General features: G+C 40.7%; 1 protein-coding gene across 1 annotated transcript in view; it reads left to right on the top strand.

The window, feature by feature from the left end:
• The window catches only part of ptpn3 (protein tyrosine phosphatase non-receptor type 3), a 78223-nt gene that overhangs the window by 39424 nt on the left and 10938 nt on the right, over positions 1-27861 (top strand). Inside the window, exons 14-23 of the mRNA XM_062985942.1 lie at positions 1571-1684; positions 2582-2675; positions 4373-4450; positions 5949-6005; positions 6105-6261; positions 12146-12309; positions 12417-12507; positions 16217-16281; positions 23985-24125; positions 24412-24540. Coding sequence (XP_062842012.1) covers positions 1571-1684; positions 2582-2675; positions 4373-4450; positions 5949-6005; positions 6105-6261; positions 12146-12309; positions 12417-12507; positions 16217-16281; positions 23985-24125; positions 24412-24540 — 1090 coding nt within the window. The remainder of the gene's footprint in view (positions 1-1570; positions 1685-2581; positions 2676-4372; positions 4451-5948; positions 6006-6104; positions 6262-12145; positions 12310-12416; positions 12508-16216; positions 16282-23984; positions 24126-24411; positions 24541-27861) is intronic.

Raw genomic sequence — 27861 nt, 5'->3', positions numbered from 1 at the left:
AAATTAATGTTGCAGTAAATATAATTAGATGTCAGACAGATTAAAGCTGATACATAATAATTGGTCTTAAAGTTGTAATGAACAATATTCATTTGTCTTTTGAAGTGCAATGTAGTCACTTTAGTTGGAAATATAGGTGGATTATTGCTATTCAATTGGTAATACTATTTTATTACTATAATTATTAATAATAAAATAATTATTTTATTAATGGGTCACCAGTCCAATGGCAAAAGTGTAAATACACCGACCAGGCATAACATCATGACCACTGACAGGTGAAGTGAATAACACTGATTATCTCTTCATAGCAGCAAGTGAACATTTTATCCTCAAAGTTAGAAGCAGGAAAAATGGACAAGCGTAAGGATTTGAGCGACTTTGACAAGGGCCAAATTGTGATGGCTAGACGACTGGGTCAGATCATCTCCAAAAGTGCAGCTCTTGTGGGGTGTTCCCGGTCTGCAGTGGTCAGTATCTATCAAAAGTGGTCCAAGAAAGGAACAGTGGTAAACCGGCGACAGGGTCATGGGCGGCCATGGCTCATTGATGCACATGGGGAACAAAGGCTGGCCCGTGTGGTCCGATCCAACAGACGAGCTACTGTAGCTTAAATAGCTGAAGAAGTTAATTCTGGTTCTGAAAGAAAGGTGTCAGAATACACAGTGCATCACAGTTTGTTGCGTATGGGGCTGCATAGCCACAGATCAGTCGGGGTGCCCATGCTGACCCCTGTCAGGAATGGTTTGAGGAGCACAGCCACGAGTTTGAGGTGTTGAGTTAGCCTTCAAATTCCCCAGATCTCAATCCAATCGAGCATCTGTGGGATGTGCTGGACAAACAAGTTTGATCCATGGAGGCCCCACCTCACAACTTACAGGAGTTAAAGGATCTGCTGCTAACATCTTGGTGCCAGATACCACAGCTCACATTCAGGGGTCTAGTGGAGTCCATGACTTGACAGGTCAGGGCTGTTTTGGCAGCAAAAGGAGGAACAACACAATATTAGGAAGGTGGTCATAATGTTATGCCTCATCAGTGTATAACCCTACAAAGGTTATACAGAACAGGAAATTAGCTATACATTTACTAGTTTCTGAAGGTTGCTTAATATTTTCAGTTAAGTAAATCCTTTATTAGCCTGTTAGGACTTTATAGTGACCAAAACTGACACATACACGATTGAACACGTACATGTTTATTAACACATTAGAGTGTAATGCAGATTAATAAAGGGGACGTAATACACAATGTACAGTAAATTCACTCTTTCAAAAGGAAACAGGGATTAAACAATACCAGAATAATAAGCAGAAGGCAGTTCAAAAAACAACTAACAGAAAACTAAGCAACAATAAGTAGTGAAGGGTCTTAAAATATCAACAGTAAATTCTACTGTTCTAGAAGTCAAGCTTTGTTTCTGTAATTTTGTCCAACCGCTGTACATACTGGTTTATTGTAAAGCGTGTTATGGTAAACAAATATTTTTTTATGAATTAAAAATCATTTTGTTACTTCTGTGTAATGTGACTTTTAGATTAACTTATGGTGCTATATTGTCTGATTTTAGGCGATGCCCTCGTTTGCGACATGACTTTCGTATGCCGCGTCCGTCCTCAGTGGACAATCTTACCAACGAGATGAGTTATTTAACTGAGAGTGAAGATGTGTTCTATAGCTACAGGTAAAAAAACGTATGTTTGTTCTGTGTGTATATATACACCAATCAGCCATAACATTAAAACCACCTCCTTATTTCTACACTCACTGTCCATTTTATCGGCTTCACTTACCATATGCTGTTCTTTAATGGTCAGGACTCTCCCAGGACCACCACAGAGCAGGTATTATTTAGGTGGTGGGTCATTCTCAGCACTTCAGTAACACTGACATGGTGGTGGTGTGTTAGAGTGTGTTGTGCTGGTATGAGTGGATAAGACACAGCAGCACTGCTGGAGTTTTTAAACACCTCACTGTCACTGCTGGAATGAGAATAGTCCACCAACCAAAAATACCCAGCCAACAACACCCCGTGGGCAGCGTCCTGTGACCACTGATGAAGGTCTAGAAGATGACCAACTCAAACAGCAGCAATAGATGAGTGTGACCGTCTCTGACTTAACATCTACAAGGTGGACCAACTAGGTAGGAGTGTCTAATAGAGTGGACAGTGAGTGGACACGGTGTTTAAAAACTCCAGCAGCTCTGCTGTGTCTGATCCACTCATACCAGCACAACACACACTAACACACCACCACCATGTCATTGTCACTGCAGTGCTGAGAATCATCCACCACCTAAATAATACCTACTCTGTATTGGTCCTGTGGGGGTCCTGACCATTGAAGAACAGGGTGAAAGCAGGTTAAAAAAAAGTATGTAAAGAAACAGATGGACTACAGTCAGTAATTGTAGAACTGTAGAATTGTAGAAGTGCTCCTATCTGGTAAGTGGAGCTGATAAAATGGACAGTGAGTGAAGAAACAAGGAGTCACGTTAATGTTATGGCTGATCGGTGTATACCCTAATTGCCATGGTGGTGTTCAAGTTCATTAACAACACACATACCTGTTTAATAAAGGAAACCTCAGGAAGATGAAAAGTCCAGCAGTTTGCAATCCCAGTCTGATGACATCACTTTAGATGAGGAAGACTGGCAGAGTGTGTGGGATAAGGTAAGTGAAGACATTTTAAATTACCCAGGGATTCCAAAAATACACGTTGTACATGACACAAACTTGATTAATTAATTTATTTTACTAACCACTTTATCCTGGTCATGGTTGTGGTGGCTGTGGAGTGTGCAGGTTGGATGCACTTTCAGTAAACAGACTTGTTACCTGTGCTCAGCTATGAGAGTGAAGTACTTTTACTTTCACTTTATTGTACTTAAATACACAAAGTTAAAATGTAACAATGGGAAGGTTGCTAATGTGACATGAATACAGGTTATTTGCTGAATTGTTTTAATAGTCACCTACTAAAATAAACAGCGGTGCTCATTTAGTCATTTCTGGGAACTGTGTAAATGAATCAAGTTTTAAAAAAGTGCCTGCAGAGCATTTTAGTTGTACTTCCTGCATCCTGCCGACTAGAGAAGAGAAACCTGGGCTGTTTACATTTTTGTGGGTCTGAGAATAAGAGTTGTTTCTGTTTTGGTTTTTATATATAGGTTAGATACAAATGGACTAGGTTGAGCTGGTGTAAAAGCATCGTAAACTAAGCAGCACCTTTCTTCAATTTTAATTATTGACAGCATTTAAAGTATGATTGAAGTGACAAATGTTTGTTTAGATGTGTGAGTAGGTTTTTTTTAAACCTATTTATGGATTCCTCCCCCAATCTAGTCATTTTTAATTAACCAGTTGTATCTCTCCTCTGCTGCTGCAGACCTCTACACGAGGAGGGTAGTACCTAACACACATCCCTTTTTTATTTAACTTTTTTTTACCTGCATGAGGCAGGTTCACACATGGATCAGTGTATAGAGTCATTTTATTAGTCGTGTATTTTTATTTATATATTTATTTATATAGCGCTTTTTACAAAAGACATTGTCTCAAAGCAACTTTACAAAATCCAGGACCAAGATACAAAAACCCCTGTTGAGCAAGCCGAGGGCGACAGTGGCAAGGAAAATCTTCCTTAAAATTACAGGAAGAAACCTTGAAAGGAACCAGACTCAGCAGGGCCCATCCTTCTTGGGTGGTCTGGAGGATACTTTAAATGAATAAGATTTAGCAATAAATAAATAAATAAATAAATAAGAGTTATTATTCAGTCCAGTCTGTAATAAAGTCTGTAGTGAGTTCTTGACATTCTTGGTGCATTTTTATGTGTTTTTTTCCCCATTTTTCTCCCAATTTAGTGTAGTCAATTTGTCTTCCACTGTGGGGATCCCTGATTTTTTGCAGTTGAGGAGGGTATATATTGCTGCTCACGCCCTTAATGGAACCCTTTTCCACCCATGCACTCTGCACAGGCGCCTCTATCCGCCAATCAGGGTCCTTACACAGCGATTGAAGACCCCACCCACATAGTCGCCCACTAGATGGTGCCCAGCCGACGGGTGGCAACGCCGAGTTTCAAACCGAGTCAGTATCTCGGCGCTGGTGTGCTAGTGGAATATCCCGCTGCACCAGCTGGCTGCCTAGTTGTGTATTTTATTAAATATTTGTATCTGCTGATGGGATACAGACACAGCTCTCATATTACTGTTTTTCTTAGATAGTCTTTAAATCCACACAGTTTTTGTAACTTTTAAAATGGCTTTTTATCAAAATGCTAATATTTTTTTCCATTGGGGGGAAGACTTTATTACATTTTAAGGTCTTTCTCCCTCAGTATGTATTTAAAAATATCTCTTTTATAGAATATGGCAGCTGATGGGGAGCTACTGCTAGTCAGAATCAGCCCAGACAAGGATGGCAAATTTGGATTTAATGTCAAAGTGAGTGTACTTTTTGCATTTTGGTGTGTATAGTGCTGTTAAAGTAATTGCTCTTTTTGTGCATATTTGTAGCCAAACAACTGTTCTGGGAAACATAATTGGATTTACTAAATAAACAGGGCAGCACGGTGGCTAAGTGGGTAGCACTGTTGCCTCACAGCAAGAAGGTCCCGGGTTTGATCCCCAGGTGGGGCGCTCCGGGTCCTTTCTGTGAGGAGTTTGCATGTTTTCCTTGTGTCAGTGTGGGTTTTCTTCTGGGTGCTCCGGTTTCCTCCCACAGTCCAAAGACATGCAAGTGAGGTGAATTGGAGGTACAAAATTGTCCATGACTGTGTTCGATATAAACTTGTGAACTGATGAATATTGTGTAATGAGTAACTACTGTTCCTGTCATGAATGTAACCTAAGTGCGTAAAGCATGACATAAAATCCTAATAAAACTAAAAACTAAATGAACAAATTTTGTCACACTATAAAAATATTGTATAAAAATATATTATTTAAGCAAACACTGCAGCTTAATGTTCATTGTGTTTTTGTGTTAGAATTTATCATTTAGCTTATTTTACATCATTTGTCTTTGCAAAACTGCATGAACTCTTATGCATGAAACCATGCTTAGCCAGGTTTCAGTACCTTTAATAAGTCACATAAAAAGGCAGAGTATATATATATATATATATACAAGGTGTCTTCAAAAAGTTTCCGCACTCATATTTCATTAAGAGAGAGCTTATAGTCCGAATTGCGGCATTTGATTTCTACCTTTTTGGACGCTTAAAGAAGCTTTAAGGGGAAGAAGATTTTCATGTGATGATGTGAACACACCGGTGCATCCATGGCTACGCACTCAACCAAAATCATTTTTTACTCATGGCATTAAAAAGTTGGTACGAAGCTAGGAAAAATGCATCGGAAGGAGACTATGTAGAAAAGTGATGTCACTTGTTTCTGAAATTTTTAATAACTAGAGTTTAAAAGTCCTGAAACTTTTTAAAGAACCCTTGTATATATAAATTTGCTTTTGTAATATTTTGTGTGTTAAATAATTCCCCAGCTGTATAACCCAATTACACCTCAGCTCTCAACCACAAACAGATTGATTATGTTCTCAAGACTTTTCTGAAAGAGATTGAAATTCACTTTTCCATTCCCTGATTCAGCAAAGCCTTCTATATATGCCATCACACTATCACTGCCATGCTTAACTGTTGGCGTTTTGTTAGACATAATGACTCTCTTCTTGTCTAAATACATTTGATCTGTCTATTTATAGAACATTATCCCAAAAGGTTTGGGACTTTTTCTGTTGCAAATGTCAGATGCGCACTAATGTTTCTCCTGGGCAGCAGTGGTTCCATTGTCTGTGTGTGTGTCAGTCTTTTGTTTATTTGCTTGGGTAGGACTGTGTGTGTGTGTGTGTGTGTGTGTGTGTGTGTGTGTGTGTGTGTTCAAGTGAATGTTTAACACGACTGATTTTAATTGGTTGTTTCATTAGGGAGGTGTGGATCAGAAAATGCCTTTGGCAATCTCTCATGTAAACCCTAACTCACCGGTAAGGATTGCCAACAGATTGAATTTGTAATTTGTGTACTCTTGCATTATGTAACAGTACTCCCCCCCCCCCCCCCCCCCCCCCCCCCCCTTGTTGCAGGCTGCCCGCTCTGAGCCTGCATTACTGGAAGGAGATCAGGTGCTGTTAATAAATGGACGTGACATTTCAGAACACACACATCAGCAGGTGGTCATGTTCATTAAAGCCAGCAGAGAGTCCCATAGCAAGGAACTTGCTCTGCTTGTACGGCGAAAAGGTAGGAGCACTTGTTCTTCTGCTCATACTGACATAGCCAATCTCAGGCCTAGAGCATGTACCAGTCTGGCCTACCTAGGCTACGTTCACTACAGTTCTGTGAAAAAGTATTTGCCCTCTCGGTTTTTTCTGGGGGTTTTTTTTTGCCCCAATTTGTCACTTTTAAATCTTTCAGATATTCCAACTAATTATAAGATAAAGACACAAGTAAACACAAAATGCAGCTTCTAAGTAGTTGTTCCATTTATTTGAGATAAAGATTTATTTAAAACCTATATAATGCATGTGAAAAAGTAAATTCCCACATAAACATAATAACTGGTTGTGCCACTCTTGTTAGTAACAACTGCAATCAAAAGTTTGCGATAAGCATTTTGTCCCGCTCTTCTTTGCAGAATTGTTTTAATTTGACTACATTGGCAGGTTTATGAGCATGAACGGTCTCACCACAGCATCTCAACAGGATTCAAGTCAAAACGTTTACAATGCCACTCCAAAACTTTAATAATGTTTCTTTTGAGCCATTTAGAGGTCAATTTGCTTGTGTGCTTCATATCATTGCCCTGCTGCATAATCCAACTGAGCTTGAGTTTTAGGTCAATAACTAACAGGCCCATTTTCGAATAGAGAGCAGAATTCGCGGTTCCATCAGTTAGAATAAAGTTCTTTAGGTCCTGAAGAAGCAATGAAGCCCCAGATCATCACACTACCACCACCATGTTTGACCTTTTGTTTAATGTTCTTATGGTGGAAAACAATGTTAGCTTCATGCTAGAACAGAATTCTTTAATGGGTTCAAGTCAGTACCTTTAATAAGTCACATAAAAATGCAGAGTATATATATATATATATACAGTGTATCACAAAAGTGAGTACACCCCTCACATTTCTGCAAATATTTTATTATATCTTTTCATGGGACAACACTATAGACATGAAACTTGGATATAACTTAGAGTAGTCAGTGTACAACTTGTATAGCAGTGTAGATTTACTGTCTTCTGAAAATAACTCAACACACAGCCATTAATGTCTAAATGGCTGGCAACATAAGTGAGTACACCCCACAGTGAACATGTCCAAATTGTGCCCAAAGTGTCAATATTTTGTGTGACCACCATTATTATCCAGCACTGCCCTAACCCTAACAGGTTGCTACTGGAATCCTCTTCCACTCCTCGATGATGACATCACGGAGCTGGTGGATGTTAGACACCTTGAACTCCTCCACCTTCCACTTGAGGATGCGCCACAGGTGCTCAATTGGGTTTAGTCCATCACCTTTACCTTCAGCTTCCTCAGCAAGGCAGTTGTCATCTTGGAGGTTGTGTTTGGGGTCGTTATCCTGTTGGAAAACTGCCATGAGGCCCAGTTTTCGAAGGGAGGGGATCATGCTCTGTTTCAGAATGTCACAGTACATGTTGGAATTCATGTTTCCCTCAATGAACTGCAGCTCCCCAGTGCCATTAACACTCATGCAGCCCAAGACCATGATGCTACCACCACCATGCTTGACTGTAGGCAAGATACAGTTGTCTTGGTACTTCTCACCAGGGCGCCGCCACACATGCTGGACACCATCTGAGCCAAACAAGTTTATCTTGGTCTCGTCAGACCACAGGGCATTCCAGTAATCCATGTTCTTGGACTGCTTGTCTTCAGCAATCTGTTTGCGGGCTTTCTTGTGCGTCAGCTTCCTTCTGGGATGACGACCATGCAGACCGAGTTGATGCAGTGTGCGGCGTATGGTCTGAGCACTGACAGGCTGACCTCCCACGTCTTCAACCTCTGCAGCAATGCTGGCAGCACTCATGTGTCTATTTTTTAAAGCCAACCTCTGGAAATGACGCCGAACACGTGGACTCAACTTCTTTGGTCGACCCTGGCGAAGCCTGTTCCGAGTGGAACCTGTCCTGGAAAACCGCTGTATGACCTTGGCCACCATGCTGTAGCTCAGTTTCAGGGTGTTCGCAATCTTCTTATAGCCCAGGCCATCTTTGTGGAGAGCAACAATTCTATTTCTCACATCCTCAGAGAGTTCTTTGCCATGAGGTGCCATGTTGAATATCCAGTGGCCAGTATGAGAGAATTGTACCCAAAACACCAAATTTAACAGCCCTGCTCCCCATTTACACCTGGGACCTTGACACATGACACCAGGGAGGGACAACGACACATTTGGGCACAATTTGGACATGTTCACTGTGGGGTGTACTCACTTATGTTGCCAGCTATTTAGACATTAATGGCTGTGTGTTGAGTTATTTTCAGAAGACAGTAAATCTACACTGCTATACAAGCTGTACACTGACTACTCTAAGTTATATCCAAGTTTCATGTCTATAGTGTTGTCCCATGAAAAGATATAATGAAATATTTGCAGAAATGTGAGGGGTGTACTCACTTTTGTGATACACTGTATATATATATATACGTATATATATATATACACAAGGGATCTTCAAAAAGTTTCTGCACTCTTATATTTTGTTAGGAGAGAGTGTATAGCCCGGATTTAGTGGCCTCTGACTTCCGCCCTTTTGGACCGCTCAAAGAAGCTTTTAGGGAAAAAGATTTTCATGTGGTGATGATGTGAAAGCAGTGGTACATCCATGGCTACACGCTCAACCAAAAACATTTGGTTTATGCTGATGCTGATGGCATTAAAAAGTTGGTACGACACTAGGAAAATGCATTGGAAGGTGACTATGTAGAAAAGTAATGTCACTTGTTTTTTTAAAGAACGCTTGTAATTCCACCTTTGATTAGTCTATAGAATATTATTCAGAAAGTCTGGGGGTCATCTATTTGTTCTTTGGCAAATGTGAAACAAGCCTTTGTGTTCTTTTTGTTAAGCAGTGGTTTGCGTCTTGCAACTCTCGCATGCTCGGATGCCATTATTGTCCAATGTATTTCATATTGTTGAATCATGTACATTGACCTTAACTGAGGCTTATGAGGCTTGCGGTTCTTTAGAGGTTCATCTGGGTTCTTTTGTGAACTCCTGAATGAAATGATCGTGTTCTTAGTGAAAAATTGGTAGACCAGTCACTTCCGAAAAGATTTACCAATGTTTTTCCCCATTTGTGGATAATGGCTCTCACTGTGGTTTGGTGGAGTCATAAAACCTGTGCAGTGGATTTGTAACCCTTTCCAGACTAGCAGATTTGAATGAGTTTCTTTTGCATATGCATTTGAATATTTTTAGAATGTGATTGGTTAATTCTCTTGAATTTGTAACTCTTAAAAGTAGCAAGAAAAGATGTCCAATGTTTTCACTGATCAAATAAATTGTATTTTGCAAATATGAAGAAATTTAACATTTGATTCCTGCAACACATTTAGAAGTTGGGATGGAGGCTTGTACCCATGTGTTGCATTATCTGTCCTATTAATAAGACTTGATGCATTGTACATATTTAAATAATCTGGAATGCTGGCAGACCAGTCAAGCACTCACACTCTATGCCTATGAAGTCTAAAATGCTAATATATGCATTGGCATCAAGGATACCTTCATTTATGTGCAAGTCACCACTGTTGTGACTTTTGCACATGATAACAGGGACAGTGGTAGCCTAGTGGGTAGAGCTTTGGGCTATCAACTGAAAGGTTAAGAGTTCGAATCCCAGCTTTGCCATGCAGCCACTGTTGAGCCCTTGAGCAAGGCCCTTAACCCTCTTTGCTCCTGGAGCGCCGTGCAATTGCTGACCCTGTGCTCTGACCCCAGCTTCCAAATAGTGCTGGACAATAATTCGATATCGATATATATCGCGATAGAAAATGTTTCAATAACGGTGATATGATTTTAAAACAAATTCGATCGATATATATTACATCAGTGCGCTTTGCCCGTGTTAATTTTTTGCGGAAGCATTTCTGCTCGCAGGTTCCCACAGGGACGCAATTCAACAGCGCACCTCAAGCGAGTAGTTCTCCATCAAAACAGTGCAGTTACACACTCAACATTAATGTCAACCACCAACACAATTACAGAAAAAGTACTAGTACTGAGTACTAATACCACTTATTAATATTACTTCTTATTAGTTGTGGCGCGCTACGAATAAAGGCACCAACGGGATATTCGCGTTCCACTGTTGCCAGATTGGGCTGTTTTCCTCCTAATTGGGCGTTTTTTTTTTCAAAAACAATTTAATAGCATTTAAATAACACTTCTATTGAAAAGAGAATATTCCGTTTTAAGAAGCCCCAGCATTGTAGAAGGCTATTAAAAGTAAAGTAAATTTTCAATGCTGATTTAGCTTAATAGTGTTGGTCAGAATGTATCATATTCTTGAAAGAAAATTAAAATTTGTTTTCCATGCATTCACACTGACACAATGGTCTCAGTCTGGCCATCCCTATGGAAATTGTCTGGCTTTGCCACTGTCCACAGTTGAAAAAGAAGCAGATGAAATAGCTGAAAAGAGATGAAGGACTAATTCAGTCGTGTATTCAGCTTGTATTTCTTGCCAGAAACCAGAAAAGAGGTTTGCAGGTACAGCCATCCAATTTTGGTGTTTTTGGCAGTTTTTCTGACATTTGTGTTATTCATATCGATATCGGAATTATATCGTATCGACCGAAATTAGGAGTTATATCGTCCAGCCCTACTTCCAAACAAGCTGGGATATGCTAAGAAAGAATTTCGTTGTACTGTACACCTGTTAATGAATTAATGACAAATAGAGGCCTTCTATTCTATTCTATTCTATTCTATTCTATTAACAGTCTATAATGGTATATAATGGTTCTGTTTGTCTCTGGCATGAAGAGTTGGACAGCATTTTTTTCTAAATACAAGCTGAAATGTTGAATAATCTGACCACAGCACACATTACCACTTTCTTTTGGTTCATCTAAGTTGACCTTGGGCCCAGAGAACTCAGCAGTGCTGCTGTATAGAATTGATGTATGGCTTTCTCTTTGTTTAGTAGAGTTTCAGGTTTTATTTGTTGATGGAATGGCAGACTGTGTGAAGTAAAAGCGATTTTTCTGAATACTTTCAAGCAGTGGTTTCTGTCCTTCACCTACATGGACTGAGATTTTCTCAGATTTCTCTTAAATCTTTTCACAATATTATGTACAGTAGATTAAATATAAGCAATCTTATGCTGAGAAACAATCTTTTTAACTGATTAAAAATTCTCTCTTAAGGTTTGGCTTGAAGTTCTGAGTTAAGACCCATCATTGCTTGCACAGACTTTTGGTTACCTTGAGTGGATTTTATACCCAATCATGATTCCCTCACCTGTTACCAGTTCACCTGCTCATTATGGAATGTTTCAAAACTGTAACCTGGATATTTGATCAACTTTTCACTCTTAGTTTGACTTTGTCCCATCTTTTTTGGAGTGTATTGTAGGTGTCAAATTCTAAATGTGTTTCTGTTTACAAAATACAATAAAGTCGATCAGTGAAAACATTGAAATCTTTCTACTTTTCTTTCCACTTTTGTCACTTTTGGGATTTGTTTTAGCTAAGGAGGCCTTTACTTTTTAACATAGTAATATACTGTATGTTCCAGTGCCAGGTAGGACGGAACAGCATTTTATTCTTCACCATCTAAAAAAAGCAATTCACATTTACTTTGCTATATTAAAATTAGTTTGATGATCTGAAACATGTAAGTGTGACAAATAGAGGAACTTGGGAAGGGGCAAATACTTTCACAGCACTGTATATGGCTGAAAGTATGTGGCCATCACTTCTTATTATGAAGCTCAGGTTTTTCTCCCACACTCATTGCTAACCGCTGTGTGAAATAAAATTATATTAAACTAAATTATACAATAAACCCTTTTTTGTGCTCTGGTTCATGCTGTAAAACTAATCACATCTGAATGTGCTTTAATTGAACCAAACAAACGTTCTGTTTTCAGGCGTCTCTGTAAGAGCCGACACCCCCCTGCAGTTTGGTGCTGCTCTCAGTCTTCCAGAAGAAATTCCTCAGTCTCCAAGTCATCCACCCGGAGAGTCACTGGAAGAGTCCATGGCCCGTCTGGAAAAGGGGCTGAACTCTGGCACTTTGCTCATGCAGTTTGAGGTTAGTATATGTAAGCTTGCATATGAATGAGTAGATCCCTGCCTGCCTGAAGCATGTGTTTTGGTTTCCTGATGGTGATGCTTGCATGTTTGTGTGGATTGATATAGAAGCTGAACAGGAAGAAAGCTGGATTGTTAATGTCTTGTGCAAAGCAGCCAGAGAACATGGACAAGAATCGGTACAAAGATGTTTTACCATGTAAGTTCAATTTAAATGTTTCTGACATGTATCTGACAGCCAAAACTATTGGTCTTTCTTCACGGCACACATTACTGAATATATACACAGATCAACCATAACATTAAAACCACCTCCTTGTTTCTACACTCACTGTCCATTTTATCAGCTCCACTTACCATATAGAAGCACTTTGTAGTTCTACAATTACTGACTGTAGTCCATCTGTTTCTCTGCATGCTTTGTTAGCCCCCTTTCATGCTGGTACAGATGCTGATACTGATAGAGTGTTATTTGGGTGGTGGATCATTCTCAGCACTGCAGTTACAATGACATGGTGGTGGTGTGTTAGTGTGTGTTGTGCTGGTATGAGTGGATAAGACACAGCAGCGCTGGTGGAGTTTTTAAACACCTCACTGTCACTGCTGGACTGAGAATAGTCCACCAACCAAAAACATCCAGCTGAAGGTGATGAAGGTCTAGAACAGGGGTCAGCAACCTATGGCACTTGTGCCAAAGCTGGCACTTGAAGCACGTTTGCCTGGCACGCTGATTGGTAAGAGTAAAAAAATGTATTTAATGCTCAGGGCTGTGCCTCATTAGTTGGATCCGTCTTAACACCATATGCTCACTCTCGACACCTTGATTAACTTTACCCATGAATTACTCCACCTTAACTGCCTCCGCCACCTCCACCTATGGCCAGTTAAAGTTGAATAATTTATGCTAGTTAAGGTTAATCAAGGTGTCGGGCTGTGTTGATTAACTGATTAACTGATTAATTGATTGGTGTCAAATACATAGCTACAGTTTGTGTTATATGACTGATGTATCCCATGGCGCACTTAGTACTTCATCTTAAATAAATTTTTTTTAATTCGGCACCGAGTAAAAAAAAGGTTGCCGACCCCTGGTCTAGAAGATGACCAACTCAAACAGCAGCAATAGATGAGAGATCGAATCTGACTTTACATCTACAAGGTGGACCAACTAGGTAGGAGTGTCTAATAGAGTGGACAGTGAGTGGACACGGTATTTAAAAACTCCAGCAGTGCTGCTGTGTCTTATCCACTCATACCAGCACAACACACAGTAACACACCACCACCATGTCAGTGTCACTGCAGTGCTGAGAATGATCCACCACCTAAATAATACCTGCTCTGTGGTGGCCCTGTGGGGGTCCTGATCATTGAAGAACAGGGTGAAAGAGGGCTAGCAAAGCATGCAGAGAAACAGATGGGCTACAGTCAGTAATTGTAGAACTACAAAGTGCTTCTATATGGTAAGTGGAGCTGATAAAATGGACAGTGAGTGTAGAAACGAGGTGGTTTTAATGTTATGGCTGATCGGCGTAGGTGCCTTTTTTTTAGCCAGTGGTACAGTGCTGAATGTTCCATTTCAAGTACCCAATACTAACAGAGCTGTGCGTTTTTCATTTGGCCAGAGGAAGAAGTTTTATTACTTTTAATATTTTATTAGGTTTGGCATCAGCAGGACCTCTTTGAACCTGGTGGGTATAACAGAATTTTTTTGCTGGTTTGTTACGCCTGCTTTGTGACATCATACTCACAGACAAACATAAAAAACACAGAATATTCTTGCATGTTGGTGCCAGGATTTTGCTTTAAAACAGCATTGTGATATTTCATTTTTTACACCAAACAATGCAAACAGCACCAAATTTTAATGCAAACAGCACAAACAGTGTTATGCTGTTATTTTTATTTCAGACAATTTTTTACAACCCTAAATCAGAAAAAGTTGGGACGGTATGGAAAATGCAAATATTAAAAAAACAGTGTTCCTTACATTTACTTTGACTTTTATTTGATTGCAGACAGGATAAACCTGAGCTATTTTATGTTTTGTCTGCTCAACTTCATTTCAGTTATTAAACATCCATTCCTGCATTTCAGGCCTGCAGCACATTCCAAAATAAGTTGGGACAGTAAAGCATTTACCACTTTGTAATGTTGCCATTCCTTTTCACCACACTTAAAAGACGTTTTGGCACCGAGGATACCAAGTGATTTAGTGTTTTAGCTTTTATTTTGTCCCATTCTTCCTGCAAACACGTCTTAAGATGTGCAACAGTACGGGGTCGTCATTGTCGCATTTTTTCGTTTCAAAATTCTCCACACATTCTCTATTGGGGACAGATCAGGACTGCAGGCAGGTCCAGTACCCGTACCCTCTTCTTCCACAGCCATGCCTTTGTAATGTGTGCAGCATGTGGTTTTGCATTGTCTTGTTGAAAAATACAAGTCCCTGGAAAAGATGACGTCTTGAAGGCAGCACATGTTGCTCCAAGATCTCAATGTACTTTTCTGTATTAATGCTGCCATCACAGAAGTGTAAATGACCTTTGCCAAGGGCACTGACACAGCCCCATACCATGACAGACCCTGGCTTTTGGACTTGTTGCTGATAACAGTCTGGATGCTCCTTTTCGTCTTTGGTCCGGAGCACTCGGCGTCCATTTTTTCCAAAAAAGACCTGGAATGCTGATTCATCTATATACAATACACAATACACGTTTCCACTGTGTGATGGTCCAGCCTAGATGCCTTCAAGCCCAAAGCAAGTCGACGCCGCTTCTCGACATGATTAACATAAGGCTTCTTTTTTGAACAGTAAAGTTTTAAGTGGCATTTGTGCATGTAACTCTGTATTGTAGAGCTTTTGCCAAAGTAATCCCTTACCCATGTGGTTATATCAGCTATTGTTGAGTGGCAGTTCCTGAAGCAGTGCCGTCTGAGGGAACAAAGATCACGGGCGTTCAACGTAATCTTACGCCCTTGGCCTTTAAGCACTGATTCCTTGAATTGTGTAATGATATTATGCACTGTAGAGGGAAAAATATGCAAATCCCTTCCAGTTGAGCAGACAAAACATAAAATATTTTGGGTTCAAACTGTCTGCAATCAAATAAAAGTCAGAGTAAATGTGAGGAACACTGCATTTTTTATTTTATTTGTATTTTTCATTCTGTCCCAACTTTTTCTGATTTGGGGATGTAAATATGACTGACATCTGGCTTTCGTACAATTGCATATGTTAACTGTTAAATAGATTTTCGGTTTAAAATAGGAACTTGCCATTGTGATGGGTCTTGTTCTGGTGGAAGCTCAGTGGTTAAGATCAGTGATCAGAAGATTGCTGGGTCAAGCTCCATCACAGCCAAGTTTCCACTGTTGGCCCCGAGCTGGTCCTTTAACCATAATTTGTTTGCATGGTATTAATACACAACTAAGTTGCTTTGGATAAAAGCATCTGCTATATGCTGTAAATGTTGTTCTGGTTTAAAGTTGTGCCCCGAGGACATACAAACATGACTGAAAAGATAAGAGCATCTACACAATGAGCACATTGTCATCACATCAAAAACATCATGTTTGATACAAAGCTCTCACTGCTCAGACAACAAAACCATTCTTAATATTTATCAGAGCTAGCATGGAAAAAATGAATGTGCTCATGAAACTGAAATATGAAACTGACACTTTTAATAACTGCTACAACCAAAATGACTTTGACCTTTATCATAACCACGTGTCGTAGGGCATTTGTCACATAAGCTTGACTAAAATGGCTTACACATTGCCTGTGTGTAGAGATGGGAAGTTTAGATCTAAAGCTCTGTAGAAACTAGTGGGAGGATTTTTCAAAAGACATAATCACTAAATCCCTAATTCATTTTTTACTCTGTCTCCCTCTCTTTCCCTCAGATGACATCACCAGAGTGGTGTTACAGGATGAGGAGGATAATTACATCAATGCCAGTCATGTAAAGGCAAGCAAACTTACACACACTCAAACTCACAAGCTTACATACTTCTTCATCTGTGATTTAGACATTGGTTCGGAAACATTTGTTATGAACACAAGTAAAGTGACTGTTTATGAGTGTTTCTCCTGATAATAGTTTTGTGTGAGTAAATTGACTCGGCATGCTGATTCATCTGACCACAATACACGTTTCCACTGTGTGCTGGTCCATCCTAGATGCCTCCGAGCCCAGAGAAGTCGACGCCGCTTCTGGACATGGTTAACATAAAGCTTCTTTTTTGCACAGTAAAGTTTTAAGTGGCATTTGTGCATGTAACTCTGTATTGTAGTGCTTGACAAAGGTTTGCCAAAGTTATTTCTTGCCAAAAACGTCAAAAGTGGTTATATCAGCTATTGTTGAGTGGCGGTTCTTGATGCAGTGCCGTCTGAAGGATCAGATGAAGGGCCGTCTGCCATCTGATAGTTGTTTTGTGTGAGTAAATTGAGGAAGTTTATTGCTTTAAGTGGGCTCTGTGGGTAGCACTGTCGCCTCACAGCAAGAAGGTCCCAGGTGGGGCGGTCTGGGTCCTTTCTGTGCGGAGTTTGCATGTTCTCCCCTTGTCTGCGTGGGTTTCCTCCCACAGTCCAAAACATGCAGTCAGGTTAACTGGAGACATTGAATTGCCCTATAGGTGAATGGGTGTGTGTATGTGTGTGTGTGCACGTGTGTCTGCCCTGCGATGGACTGACGCCCTGTCCAGGGTGTTACTGTGTGCCTTGCGCTCATTTAAGGGCGGCACGGTGGCTAAGTGGGTAGCACTGTCGCCTCACAGCAAGAAGGTCCTGGGTTCGATCCCCAGGTGGGGCGGTCTGGGTCCTTTCTGTGTGGAGTTTGCATGTTCTCCCCGTGCCTGCGTGGGTTTCCTCTGGGTGCTTCGGTTTCCTCCCACAGTCCAAAAACATGCAAGTGAGGTGAATTGGAGATACTAAAATTGTCCATGACTGTGTTCGATATAACCTTGTGAACTGAAGAACCTTGTGTGAAGATAAACTACCGTTTCCTGTCATGAATGTAACCAAAAGTGTAAAACATGACGTTAAAATCCTAATAAACAAAACAACAGCGCTCATTTAAAAGCTGGGATAGGCTCCAGCACCCCCCCCCCCACCCCCCCACCCCCACGACTCTACTTGGACAAGCGGTTAACAAAGTGAGTGAGTGAATGCTTTTAGTTATTATAATAATATTAATATTATTATTATATTATTATATAATAATAATAATATTACTTTTAAACATTTTTAGCAATGCATTTGTTATCTATATTAAATTCAGGATAAGATTGTTTATTAGCTTATTCATTAAAGGCTTGGACACCAAGAATTGAAATGACCACAGTTCAGTGTTTTACTGTGACATTTTGGAAGTGGACTTCAGTTCAGAGTTTACTGACATTTGACAAATGCAGTTTTAAATGCATCTTTTTTTACAAGGATAAGAATTTGAAACAAACAACCTGGGTCAATGGAACCATCCTGCTTTCTTATATAGTGGTTAAGGTACTGGACTAGTAATCAGAAGGTAGCTGGTTCAAGCCCCACTACTACCAGGTTGCTGCTATTGGGTCCTTGAGCAAGGTCCTTAACCCTCAATTGCTCAGACTATATACTGTAACTGTAATATAAGCCACTTTGGATAAAGGGGTCCGCTAAATGCTCGAAAATGTAAATGTAAAAAATGTAAATGGTCTTAGCAGTACAAGCGTCATGGTGATTTCTGGAAGTCATCAAAGCCCCTACTATTAAGAAAAAAAAAACATTTGTAGAGTTTTATGCTTACCCAGATAGAGCTATCCAGCATAATAAAACTGTCTCACAGCACAGTCACTGAAACATTTAGTGGCAGGGCTCTAGACTAACTTTTTACACTGGTTGCACTGGTGCGCCTAACTTTTTTTCTTAGGTGCACCAGCACAAAAGTTAGGTGCACCCAAATTTTCGACCGCATCGCATTTAACACCGCAGTTTTACAGGTTCACTTTTTTTGTTTAAATCACTGTCCATACAGGCAATATTGACTTGTAAATAACTAACAATCTGGTGAACATGGCCTCGTCTGATGATCTGTTTGCTGCTGCCTGCCGCTGAAAGGCAGTGGGGAGAGGGGGACACTTGGGCAGTGCATTTATCGCGGCATGTAATGTGTTTTATAGATGCATTGGGCTTTTTCAGCCTTTCAATTCGAAATGTATTAGAACCAGTCACAAATATACTATTGCCGGCCACTGTCTTCCCATGCTCTTTACAGTTAATTATACTGTAGTATTGTAGACTAATTATAGCACACTTATAAAAATTATAAAAATAATAATAGAGTAAATGTGTATGTATGTGTGTATATCTATTTATATGTGTGTGTATATTTAAAATTATATGTACAGTGTATCACAAAAGTGAGTACACCCCTCACATTTCTGCAGATATTTAAGTATATCTTTTCATGGGACAACACTGACAAAATGACACTTTGACACAATGAAAAGTAGTCTGTGTGCAGCTTATATAAGAGTGTAAATTTATTCTTCCCTCAAAATAACTCAATATACAGCCATTAATGTCTAAACCACCGGCAACAAAAGTGAGTACACCCCTTAGTAAAAGTTCTTGAAGTGTCAATATTTTGTGTGGCCACCATTATTTCCCAGAACTTCCTTAACTCTCCTGGGCATGGAGTTTACCAGAGCTTCACAGGTTGCCACTGGAATGCTTTTCCACTCCTCCATGACGACATCACGGAGCTGGCGGATATTCGAGACTTTGCGCTCCTCCACCTTCCGCTTGAGGATGCCCCAAAGATGTTCTATTGGGTTTAGGTCTGGAGACATGCTTGGCCAGTCCATCACCTTTACCCTCAGCCTCTTCAATAAAGCAGTGGTCGTCTTAGAGGTGTGTTTGGGGTCATTATCATGCTGTAACACTGCCCTGCGACTCAGTTTCCGGAGGGAGGGGATCATGCTCTGCTTCAGTATTTCACAGTACATATAGGAGTTCATGTGTCCCTCAATGAAATGTAACTCCCCAACACCTGCTGCACTCATGCAGCCCCAGACCATGGCATTCCCACCACCATGCTTGACTGTAGGCATGACACACTTATCTTTGTACTCCTCACCTGATTGCCGCCACACATGCTTGAGACCATCCGAACCAAACAAATTAATCTTGGTCTCATCAGACCATAGGACATGGTTCCAGTAATCCATGTCCTTTGTTGACATGTCTTCAGCAAACTGTTTGCGGGCTTTCTTGTGTAGAGACTTCAGAAGAGGCTTCCTTCTGGGGTGACAGCCATGCAGACCAATTTGATGTAGTGTGCGGTGTATGGTCTGAGCACTGACAGGCTGACCCCCCACCTTTTCAATCTCTGCAGCAATGCTGACAGCACTCCTGCGCCTATCTTTCAAAGACAGCAGTTGGATGTGACGCTGAGCACGTGCACTCAGCTTCTTTGGACGACCAACGCGAGGTCTGTTCTGAGTGGACCCTGCTCTTTTAAAACGCTGGATGATCTTGGCCACTGTGCTGCAGCTCAGTTTCAGGGTGTTGGCAATCTTCTTGTAGCCATGGCCATCTTCATGTAGCGCAACAATTCGTCTTTTAAGATCCTCAGAGAGTTCTTTGCCATGAGGTGCCATGTTGGACCAGTATGAGAGAGTGTGAGAGCTATACTACTAAATTGAACACACCTGCTCCCTATGCACACCTGAGACCTAGTAACACTAACAAATCACATGACATTTTGGAGGGAAAATGACAAGCAGTGCTCAATTTGGACATTTAGGGGTGTAGTCTCTTAGGGGTGTACTCACTTTTGTTGCCGGTGGTTTAGACATTAATGGCTGTATATTGAGTTATTTTGAGGGAAGAATAAATTTATGCTGTTATATAAGCTGCACACAGACTACTTTTCATTGTGTCAAAGTGTCATTTTGTCAGTGTTGTCCCATGAAAAGATATACTTAAATATCTGCAGAAATGTGAGGGGTGTACTCACTTTTGTGATACACTGTATATGTTTGTGTGTGTGTGTGTGTGTGTGTGTGTGTATGGGGCTCTAGAGTGTTAGAGTGTAATCTTAAATGCAGTGCATTATATTATCGGCTTTACTGTATCTTTTACACAGATTCCCAAAATCGCTTGCGGTGCACTCACTGCGTATTTTGACTACATGTATTGTAATATATTTTGGTCTTTTAGTTATTTTATATTTTACTTAACAAAAATATTGTCGTGTTTTTACTTTCACTATTGTCGCACTTTACCGCTAGCATTAGCCCCTTGCTACTGTAGAGGGTCGGCTCACCTAGCCGCTGTCCGGTGGGGATGCTGCGGGTCTCTTGCTGTGCGGTGGTGGAGGTGTGGGAATAAAGGCACACGACAGGGTAGAGTCACTTTAACTGTTTAATCAGGACTGAAGTGAGCGTTACAACACTTTACACCGCCGAGCTCCAGAACCCGAACTTCCATTCTGGGGACATCCGGCGAGTCTTGTATACAAAACTAAACTTACTGCAGAACGTCCGAACGCACATGTATAAACCTGGTGCTGCATTCTGATTGGCTGAGCTGAATGTCGCTCACATTTCACAGCTACAATATTGTCCCGCCCTTCACTATCTCTGATTGGTTTAGACCATGATATTGGCCTAATGTGTGTCTGTTGTTTTTTTTTCCCTCGGACGCCTGGTCGCACCGGTGCGACCTGAGATTTTTTTTTGTCGCACCACTGAGAAATTAGGTCGCATGTGCGACCAAATTGGTCGCACTCTAGAGCCCTGAGTGGCCTGAAGAGTATCTGAAATGACAGCTTTTTAAGACAGTTTAGATTATCATTCCCATATGATCAGCATTATAAACCTGTTTAGATACCAACAAAACATTTGTATCCTGTCTGTAAGCCTGCATTTGAAAACATTAATGTGCATACCACGTACATGCGTACATCATCGCTTTCTAACTTTAGCCCTATTTTCTGTTTGACAAATGATGGAAATCGAAGGGATTAACTGTGGTCAAAACTTATTATGTGGCCATGAGAAAGCTTTGCTTGGGGCTCGATTTCCTGGTTAAGCCCTGCTTAAGCCTAGCCTGCTGGGATCTTTAATTTCCTACAACAAGTTTTCTGTGGAAAAGAAACTTTTATAAGGTCTGGTTCTAGAGACATGAGAGATGTAAAAAGCCTAAGGCCAGGTTTATATTTGCTATTAAATATAGTACATATCAAATATTCTGTTTCTTTGACTTTTTGCACCTTTTAATGTGTGTGAATGAGAGCCAACAATTGTACACTGCATTGTCAGAACAAAGTAATAAAATCCAAGGAACTGTGGGTAGATCTCCATAATCGAATTGTTGCAAGGCATGTATCAAGGCAAAAAATGAAGCAATAAAGCAAATAAAGCAAAATGCTGAAAACTTTGAATGTCATTGAACTTTCACGGAATTGGCTATCCAGCCATCTTGGGCATCAAAGCAAGAAGGGTCTTGGTCAGGGAAGTAAGAACTCAACAGTTACTCTAAAAGCTCTAGTTCTGTGTCAAGTACTGTGCAGAGTTTGGAGAACCTTTTGTACAGTCAAGTATGTCTGCAGCATTTTACAAATCAGGTCATCATAGCAAAGTGGCAAGACAGAAGCAGCTGTTGAGCTGAAATTTGCTAAAAGGCATGCATGCTATTGAGGAAATGCTTTCCCTGGTCTCATGAGAAACAATTGAACTCTTTGGAGAGAACAGCAAGCACTATGTCTAACTAAAACAGGCACTGCTTAAACCCTGGCTTATACCATCCTATGGTGAAATATAGTGGTGGCAGCATCATGCTATGGATGTGCTTCTAATCGGCAATGACAGGTAGGCCAGGAAGAATTAAGAGACGTTGCCAATTACACAAAACCTAATTTGGCTTCAGGGCAAGTGTCTGAATGTCCTTGAGTAGCCCAGACAAACACAAGATTTAAATTCCAGCAAAAAGCTGTAGAGAGACTTGAAGATCACAGTTCACAGATGCACACCATTTAATCTAACAGAGCTTGAGCAGATCTGCCATGAACAATAGGATAAATTGCCCAATTCCACATTTGCAAAGCTTGTAGAGATGTATTCAAGAAGACTTGGAGCTGTAATTGCTGCCCAAGGGGCTTCTACATAGTATTGAATAAGAGATTCTGAATAGTTTTATGAATAAGAGATTCTAGTTTGTGATTTTAAGTACATTTTTGAAAAACCTTGTTTTCACTTTGTCATCCTGTGTGTTAATAGTAGATGAAGGGGGGGGGGGGGGATAAAATCCCCTTTTCTCTTGCTTATAATAGTCTTAAATCATCTAATTGTATCCAATTTCCTGGTCACATTTTGCTTCCTCTACTCTTGCTGACCTCCACTCCACAACTAAAGAGGGCTGTGACTAACACACATGCGCAGTAGCCAACAGCTTCTTTTTGCCTGCACAGGGCGGGTTCATGTGGAGTCACACGCTGATCTCAATTATCCCCTGTCAATCAGCCAGCAGTTATGAGGAATCTCCTCCAGCATTCCCACCCTCAGACAAGCCAATCGTTGTACATAAAGAAGCTGAGATTCGAACTTGCAAGTTCTAAATACTTTCTGAATGTGTGTGTGTGTGTGTGTGTGTGTGTGTGTACACATATACAAATTGGCTGCAAAGCCTTTTTTTGTTTGGCTTGTACGTGTCTTTAAAATAAATGTGACATGTTAAGAAGCAACACCCAATAGTACAATATAAAGGAATTATCAGGAGCATTCAAAGCTATTCTAACCTGTTTTTAAATGCCTTATGTAGTATCATAAATAAGTGTTATGTAAATAGTTTACATGCATGCAAGTAAGAACATCACACTTTAAATATGATGTTTGCCCCTCAACTAATTTGTTCTATTTTTGCTCATTTGTCAGTGTTTTTAGCTGTTTTAGCGATACACCATTTAAACAAAAACTACTTAAACAGCTAAACAATATATAACTATTATAACGTGTTTTCTCCAATTTCAACATAAAATGCCACTTTTAATGACTAATGCAGGATTGTTTAACCACTTTTAATTCTTAACCCTTGGAATGGGTAAAGATTTCTCTGGAACGCTGCCAGAAATAGGTGTTTTGCATTACATTATGTTTGCTGCAGGTCAATAATAGCAAAAGGATGCTGCACTAAGTACTACAGACATGTCATGAAGGGGTTAAACAATCCTGCATTAGTCATTAAAAGTGGCATTTAATGTTGAAATTGGAGAAACCACGTTATAATAGTTATATATTGTTTAGCTGTTTAAGTAGTTTTTGTTTGATTGGTTTATCGCTAAAACAACAGCTAAAAGTTTGTTAATGTTGCTAAAAAACTTAATTTACCTGCACTGGGTCAGTGGCCGCCTAGTGGGTAGGGCATTGGGCTTTCAACTGAAAGAATGAGATTTCGAATCTTAGCTCTGCCATGCAGCCACTATTGGGCCCTTGAGCAAGACCCTTAAGCCTCTCTGCTCTAGGGCTGCCATACAATGGCTGACCCTGCACTCTGACCACCTACTGCACATACTGTACACCTGTATATGTATGACAAATAAAGGCATTCTATTATAATTTACAAAGGGGTTAATGGCAGCTATATATATACAGTATATTTGTGTTTGTGTATGTGTTTGCGTGTGTGATTTAGACTGAGCCAGTGGGTAGCATGCTACGATACATGGCAGCACAGGGCCCGTTGCCCCACACCTGTCTTCACTTCTGGAGGAGCGTATGGGAGCAAGACGTCAGCGTTATCATCATGCTGACCACACTGACCGAGAGAGGACGGGTAGGTTTGACATTGATTAATTAGTTTCACATATTGAAAGATACACGACAGTGATAAACAGCATCGCACCATTATCTGACTTTAGAACTTATTGCACATTAGACACACAGAAACCATTCACATACTCCTAACACACAGCTTATTGTGAGAGCTGTATTCTTGAGCTCCGCTTCACAGTTGCTTGGTAACCATGTGGTCTAAATACTTAATGTTTTGTTTCTGTGTGTGTGTGTGCATGTGTACCCGTGTGTGTATGCTTTGCTTAATAATCCTGGCACCATTTCAGGCTAAATGCCATCAGTATTGGCCCCATCCTCCTGAGGTGAAGGACTATGAGTATCTTCAAGTATGCTGTCATTCAGAAGAGTGCAACTTGGCCTACGTCACCAGAGAACTGACGCTCACAAACACTCAGGTAATGCACAGTAAGAAAATGTTTAGGATTCAGTGGAAGTGTAAATTAAATATTGCATTAATGAGTCTGTCTAATAACCTAGTGAGCTGCCTTGCTACCTACTGCCTACTTGGGCATCTGCCTAAGTAAAGAGGATTCTAATAAGACATGGAACTCACGAGGCAGATTATTTAGACGCACTACTTAGCAATTACGTCACCACAGTTTTAATTTACTATTCTAACCCAGTTAGCCTCAGGCCTTGCAAACCAATGGGCTGAGGCAGCACAGCCCTAATTTGGAAATAAATAACACTTGCACACATTTATACGAATCAAAAAACAATGAGAACTCATTTACACTTGAAAAGAACACGTTCAGCCGCTCAGGTGGCGCAGCGGTAAAACACACACTGAACACCAGAGCTGGGATCTTGAATACATGAACAATGATCGGCCTTTTGTTCAGTAGGGGTGGGACATTAAAAAGCCGGGTAGGGACTCTCTCATAACTAACGCAGTTACGACCTCTGCTGGCTGATTGATGGCGCCTGCACAGAGACGGGAAAAGAGTGCTGTCAGGGTGTGTCTCTCCGTACACAGTGCTGATCCGCATTGCACTCGTCAAAGTGTAGATGACAAAATGCATATGGCTGCTGCCCTCGTGTTGGAGGGGGCGGTAGTTAGCTTTGTTCTCCTCAATCAGAGCGGGGATCGGCATTGGTGGAGAGGAAGCACGAAAAAGGGGAGAAAATGCATAAACAAAATATATATAAAAAAAGAAAAGAACACGTTCGTCACTTTCATCGTCCACAAAATTTGTAATTGTTTGTGAGAAAAGTTGTGCCGCGGGCACCCAAGTGGTACAGCGGGATATTTCGCTGGCACCCCAGCGCTGAGATTCTGAACACCCCAGTTCCAATCTTGGCTCTGCTACCAGTCAGTAGGGCGCCATCCAGCGGGCACAATTGGCAGTGCCTGCAGCAAACACAAATTGACCACCATGTCTGCTGGGTGAAGGAATGACCGGATCAAGAGGATGGGGTCTTCATACGCTATGCATGAACCCTGGTTAGCAGACCGAGGCGCCTGTGCAGAAGGGGTCCGCTAGGACTGCACACGCTCGGAGGACACGTGAGCAGCAATATACCCTCTTTGAACTCAATCAGGGATCCACAGCGACGGAAGGCAAATTGACATGAGAAAAAGGGAGAAAATGCCTTCACCGCTGAGGAAGCATTGGATGCTCCATTGTCATTCAGTCAGATTATTACTCAGAATTAAGGCACCTCATTAGGCAGCATTTTTAAGTATTTAAGAATGTCGACAGCTTCTTCTCAGGAGCGTGTAGGATGACGTTAAATGCATTTTTGTAGAGAGATCACTAGGTTTTTAGACAGACCGAATGCAGCTAGTATGCAGCTTGAACCAAACTTTTTTTTTCTGTTTACAGTAGTCCTGATGCAATACACAAATTCCACATTAGTACACAGTGCTGTTTTTGCACTACAGTACATATGTAAAGATTTAAAAAGCCAGTAGTGTTGTTGGACGCAAAGTAGTCAACTGTACACAGGAGGATTAGCACACTATGTGTATAAACAATATAGAGGTCTTCAACTGTACACCTACAACATGTGTTAACAGGGTGTATGTGCTTAATAAAGAGGACTGTATGTGTAAACAGTTGCTGCACCTAATACACTAAACCAGTACACCCACTCCCATGTCGCTATCTTGGTACTGTCATCAAATTGCTGAGAATGCTCACCACTCTAATAATATCTGGTCCCTGTGGGGTCTCATTGATGGATTGAGTGATGATCATAATTGTCTCAGTTTGCCCCTGTTTATTGCAAATTTGTCACTTTAAATAGACGCAGATCATTAAACAACATAATAAATAAAGGAAACTGACAAAACAAGCTATTTTGTCATATTTTTAGGCATAATTTAATACCTAAATCGCCTCTGTGGGAGTAAAACAACAAGTATTTTATTTAAATGTATTTTTAACAAAGCCAGACTTGATTTCACACAGCCTGGAAAATATAAATCTCACTCATCTTAAACCTTGCCATTAATGTCAAGCAGTCACCTCAAAACATATACAGGATCACTGTGCCCCACGCTAAAGAAATTCTGAAATAACTGTAGGACTCAACTATACCACAGTTAGAGCTATTATCTTTAAATAGAGGAAAATTGAAACACCTAATGCCTAGTTCACACTACATGATTTTTGCTCTGATTTGCCGGCTCGGGAGCAACTCAGTGTTCACACGGCGATCTAAACTCTGCTCTCAATCACTATGTGTGAACTACTCAACAACTCGATCCGAGTGGCTCGGCCGAGCGCTCGGCGACTGAAGATAAATATCTAGCTTGCTAGATATCTGGATATGAGTCAGCTGACTGGCAAGGCAATGAGTGTCGAACAGCCAATAAGAACGCAAGATACAGGGTGAGGGGAAAAGCAGGGGAGGAGTTGTAAAAAGGTGTTACAGAGTCACACACACTCAAGTTGTACAGTATTGCTGACCTTATCGTTCTCTACAAAACATAACACCAACGTTGCATTGCAAAAAATATTTATTCACCTCCAACTCACTATAGAACAAACAACCCCTGCTGGTCACATCAGCGCACAAACTTTTGATTGCTCGCGTGCACGTGCATTTTTGGAGGTGGTATCATTAAACCCCTTCTCGCGTGTGTTTTTGTGACAAAACGTAGTTTGGGAGACCATAAAATCTCATCTGTGATTCCAGTTTGGGATGGATCATGTAGTGTGAAACCCCCTATCGCCGATCAGTCGTGTAGTGTGAAAGCCACACCGACTTGAAAGACTCCCAATTACAAGAGATCCAGTCGTGTAGCGTGAACTAGGGCTGCACGATATATCGTTTCAGCATCGTCATCGCGATGTGTGCATGCGCAATAGTCACATCGCAGGACGTACAATGTCACTTAATGCAAATTAAATCAAATACGTAATTCTACAACTTTTTTGCTGCTTGACACAAAGCGAAAATTCACACCGTTCTCATTTTCCATGACATATCTACCACAGTGTTCGAAAACCTAGTGAGCTGCCTTTGCTGTCTTACTACCTACATATGCAGCTGCCTCAGTAGAGAGGATTCTAATAAGTCATTAACTTTTATAAGGCAGGTTATTCGAACGCGCTACTTAGCGATTCCATCGGGTTTTGCGTTTAGCATTTAGCATCTTGCCATTAAAACCAATGGAATGAGGTGGGACAGCGCTAACATGTCAATATAACATCTCGATTCGTGTACAGAAAACAGTTACATTTGCTGACAAGCCCAAACTTGCAAAT

Source organism: Trichomycterus rosablanca, chromosome 23, assembly GCF_030014385.1.
Source record: "Trichomycterus rosablanca isolate fTriRos1 chromosome 23, fTriRos1.hap1, whole genome shotgun sequence".
In the NCBI taxonomy this organism is placed as follows: domain Eukaryota; kingdom Metazoa; phylum Chordata; class Actinopteri; order Siluriformes; family Trichomycteridae; genus Trichomycterus; species Trichomycterus rosablanca.
Note: the sequence above shows the minus strand (reverse complement) of the source record. Positions and strands in the feature narration are given on the sequence as shown.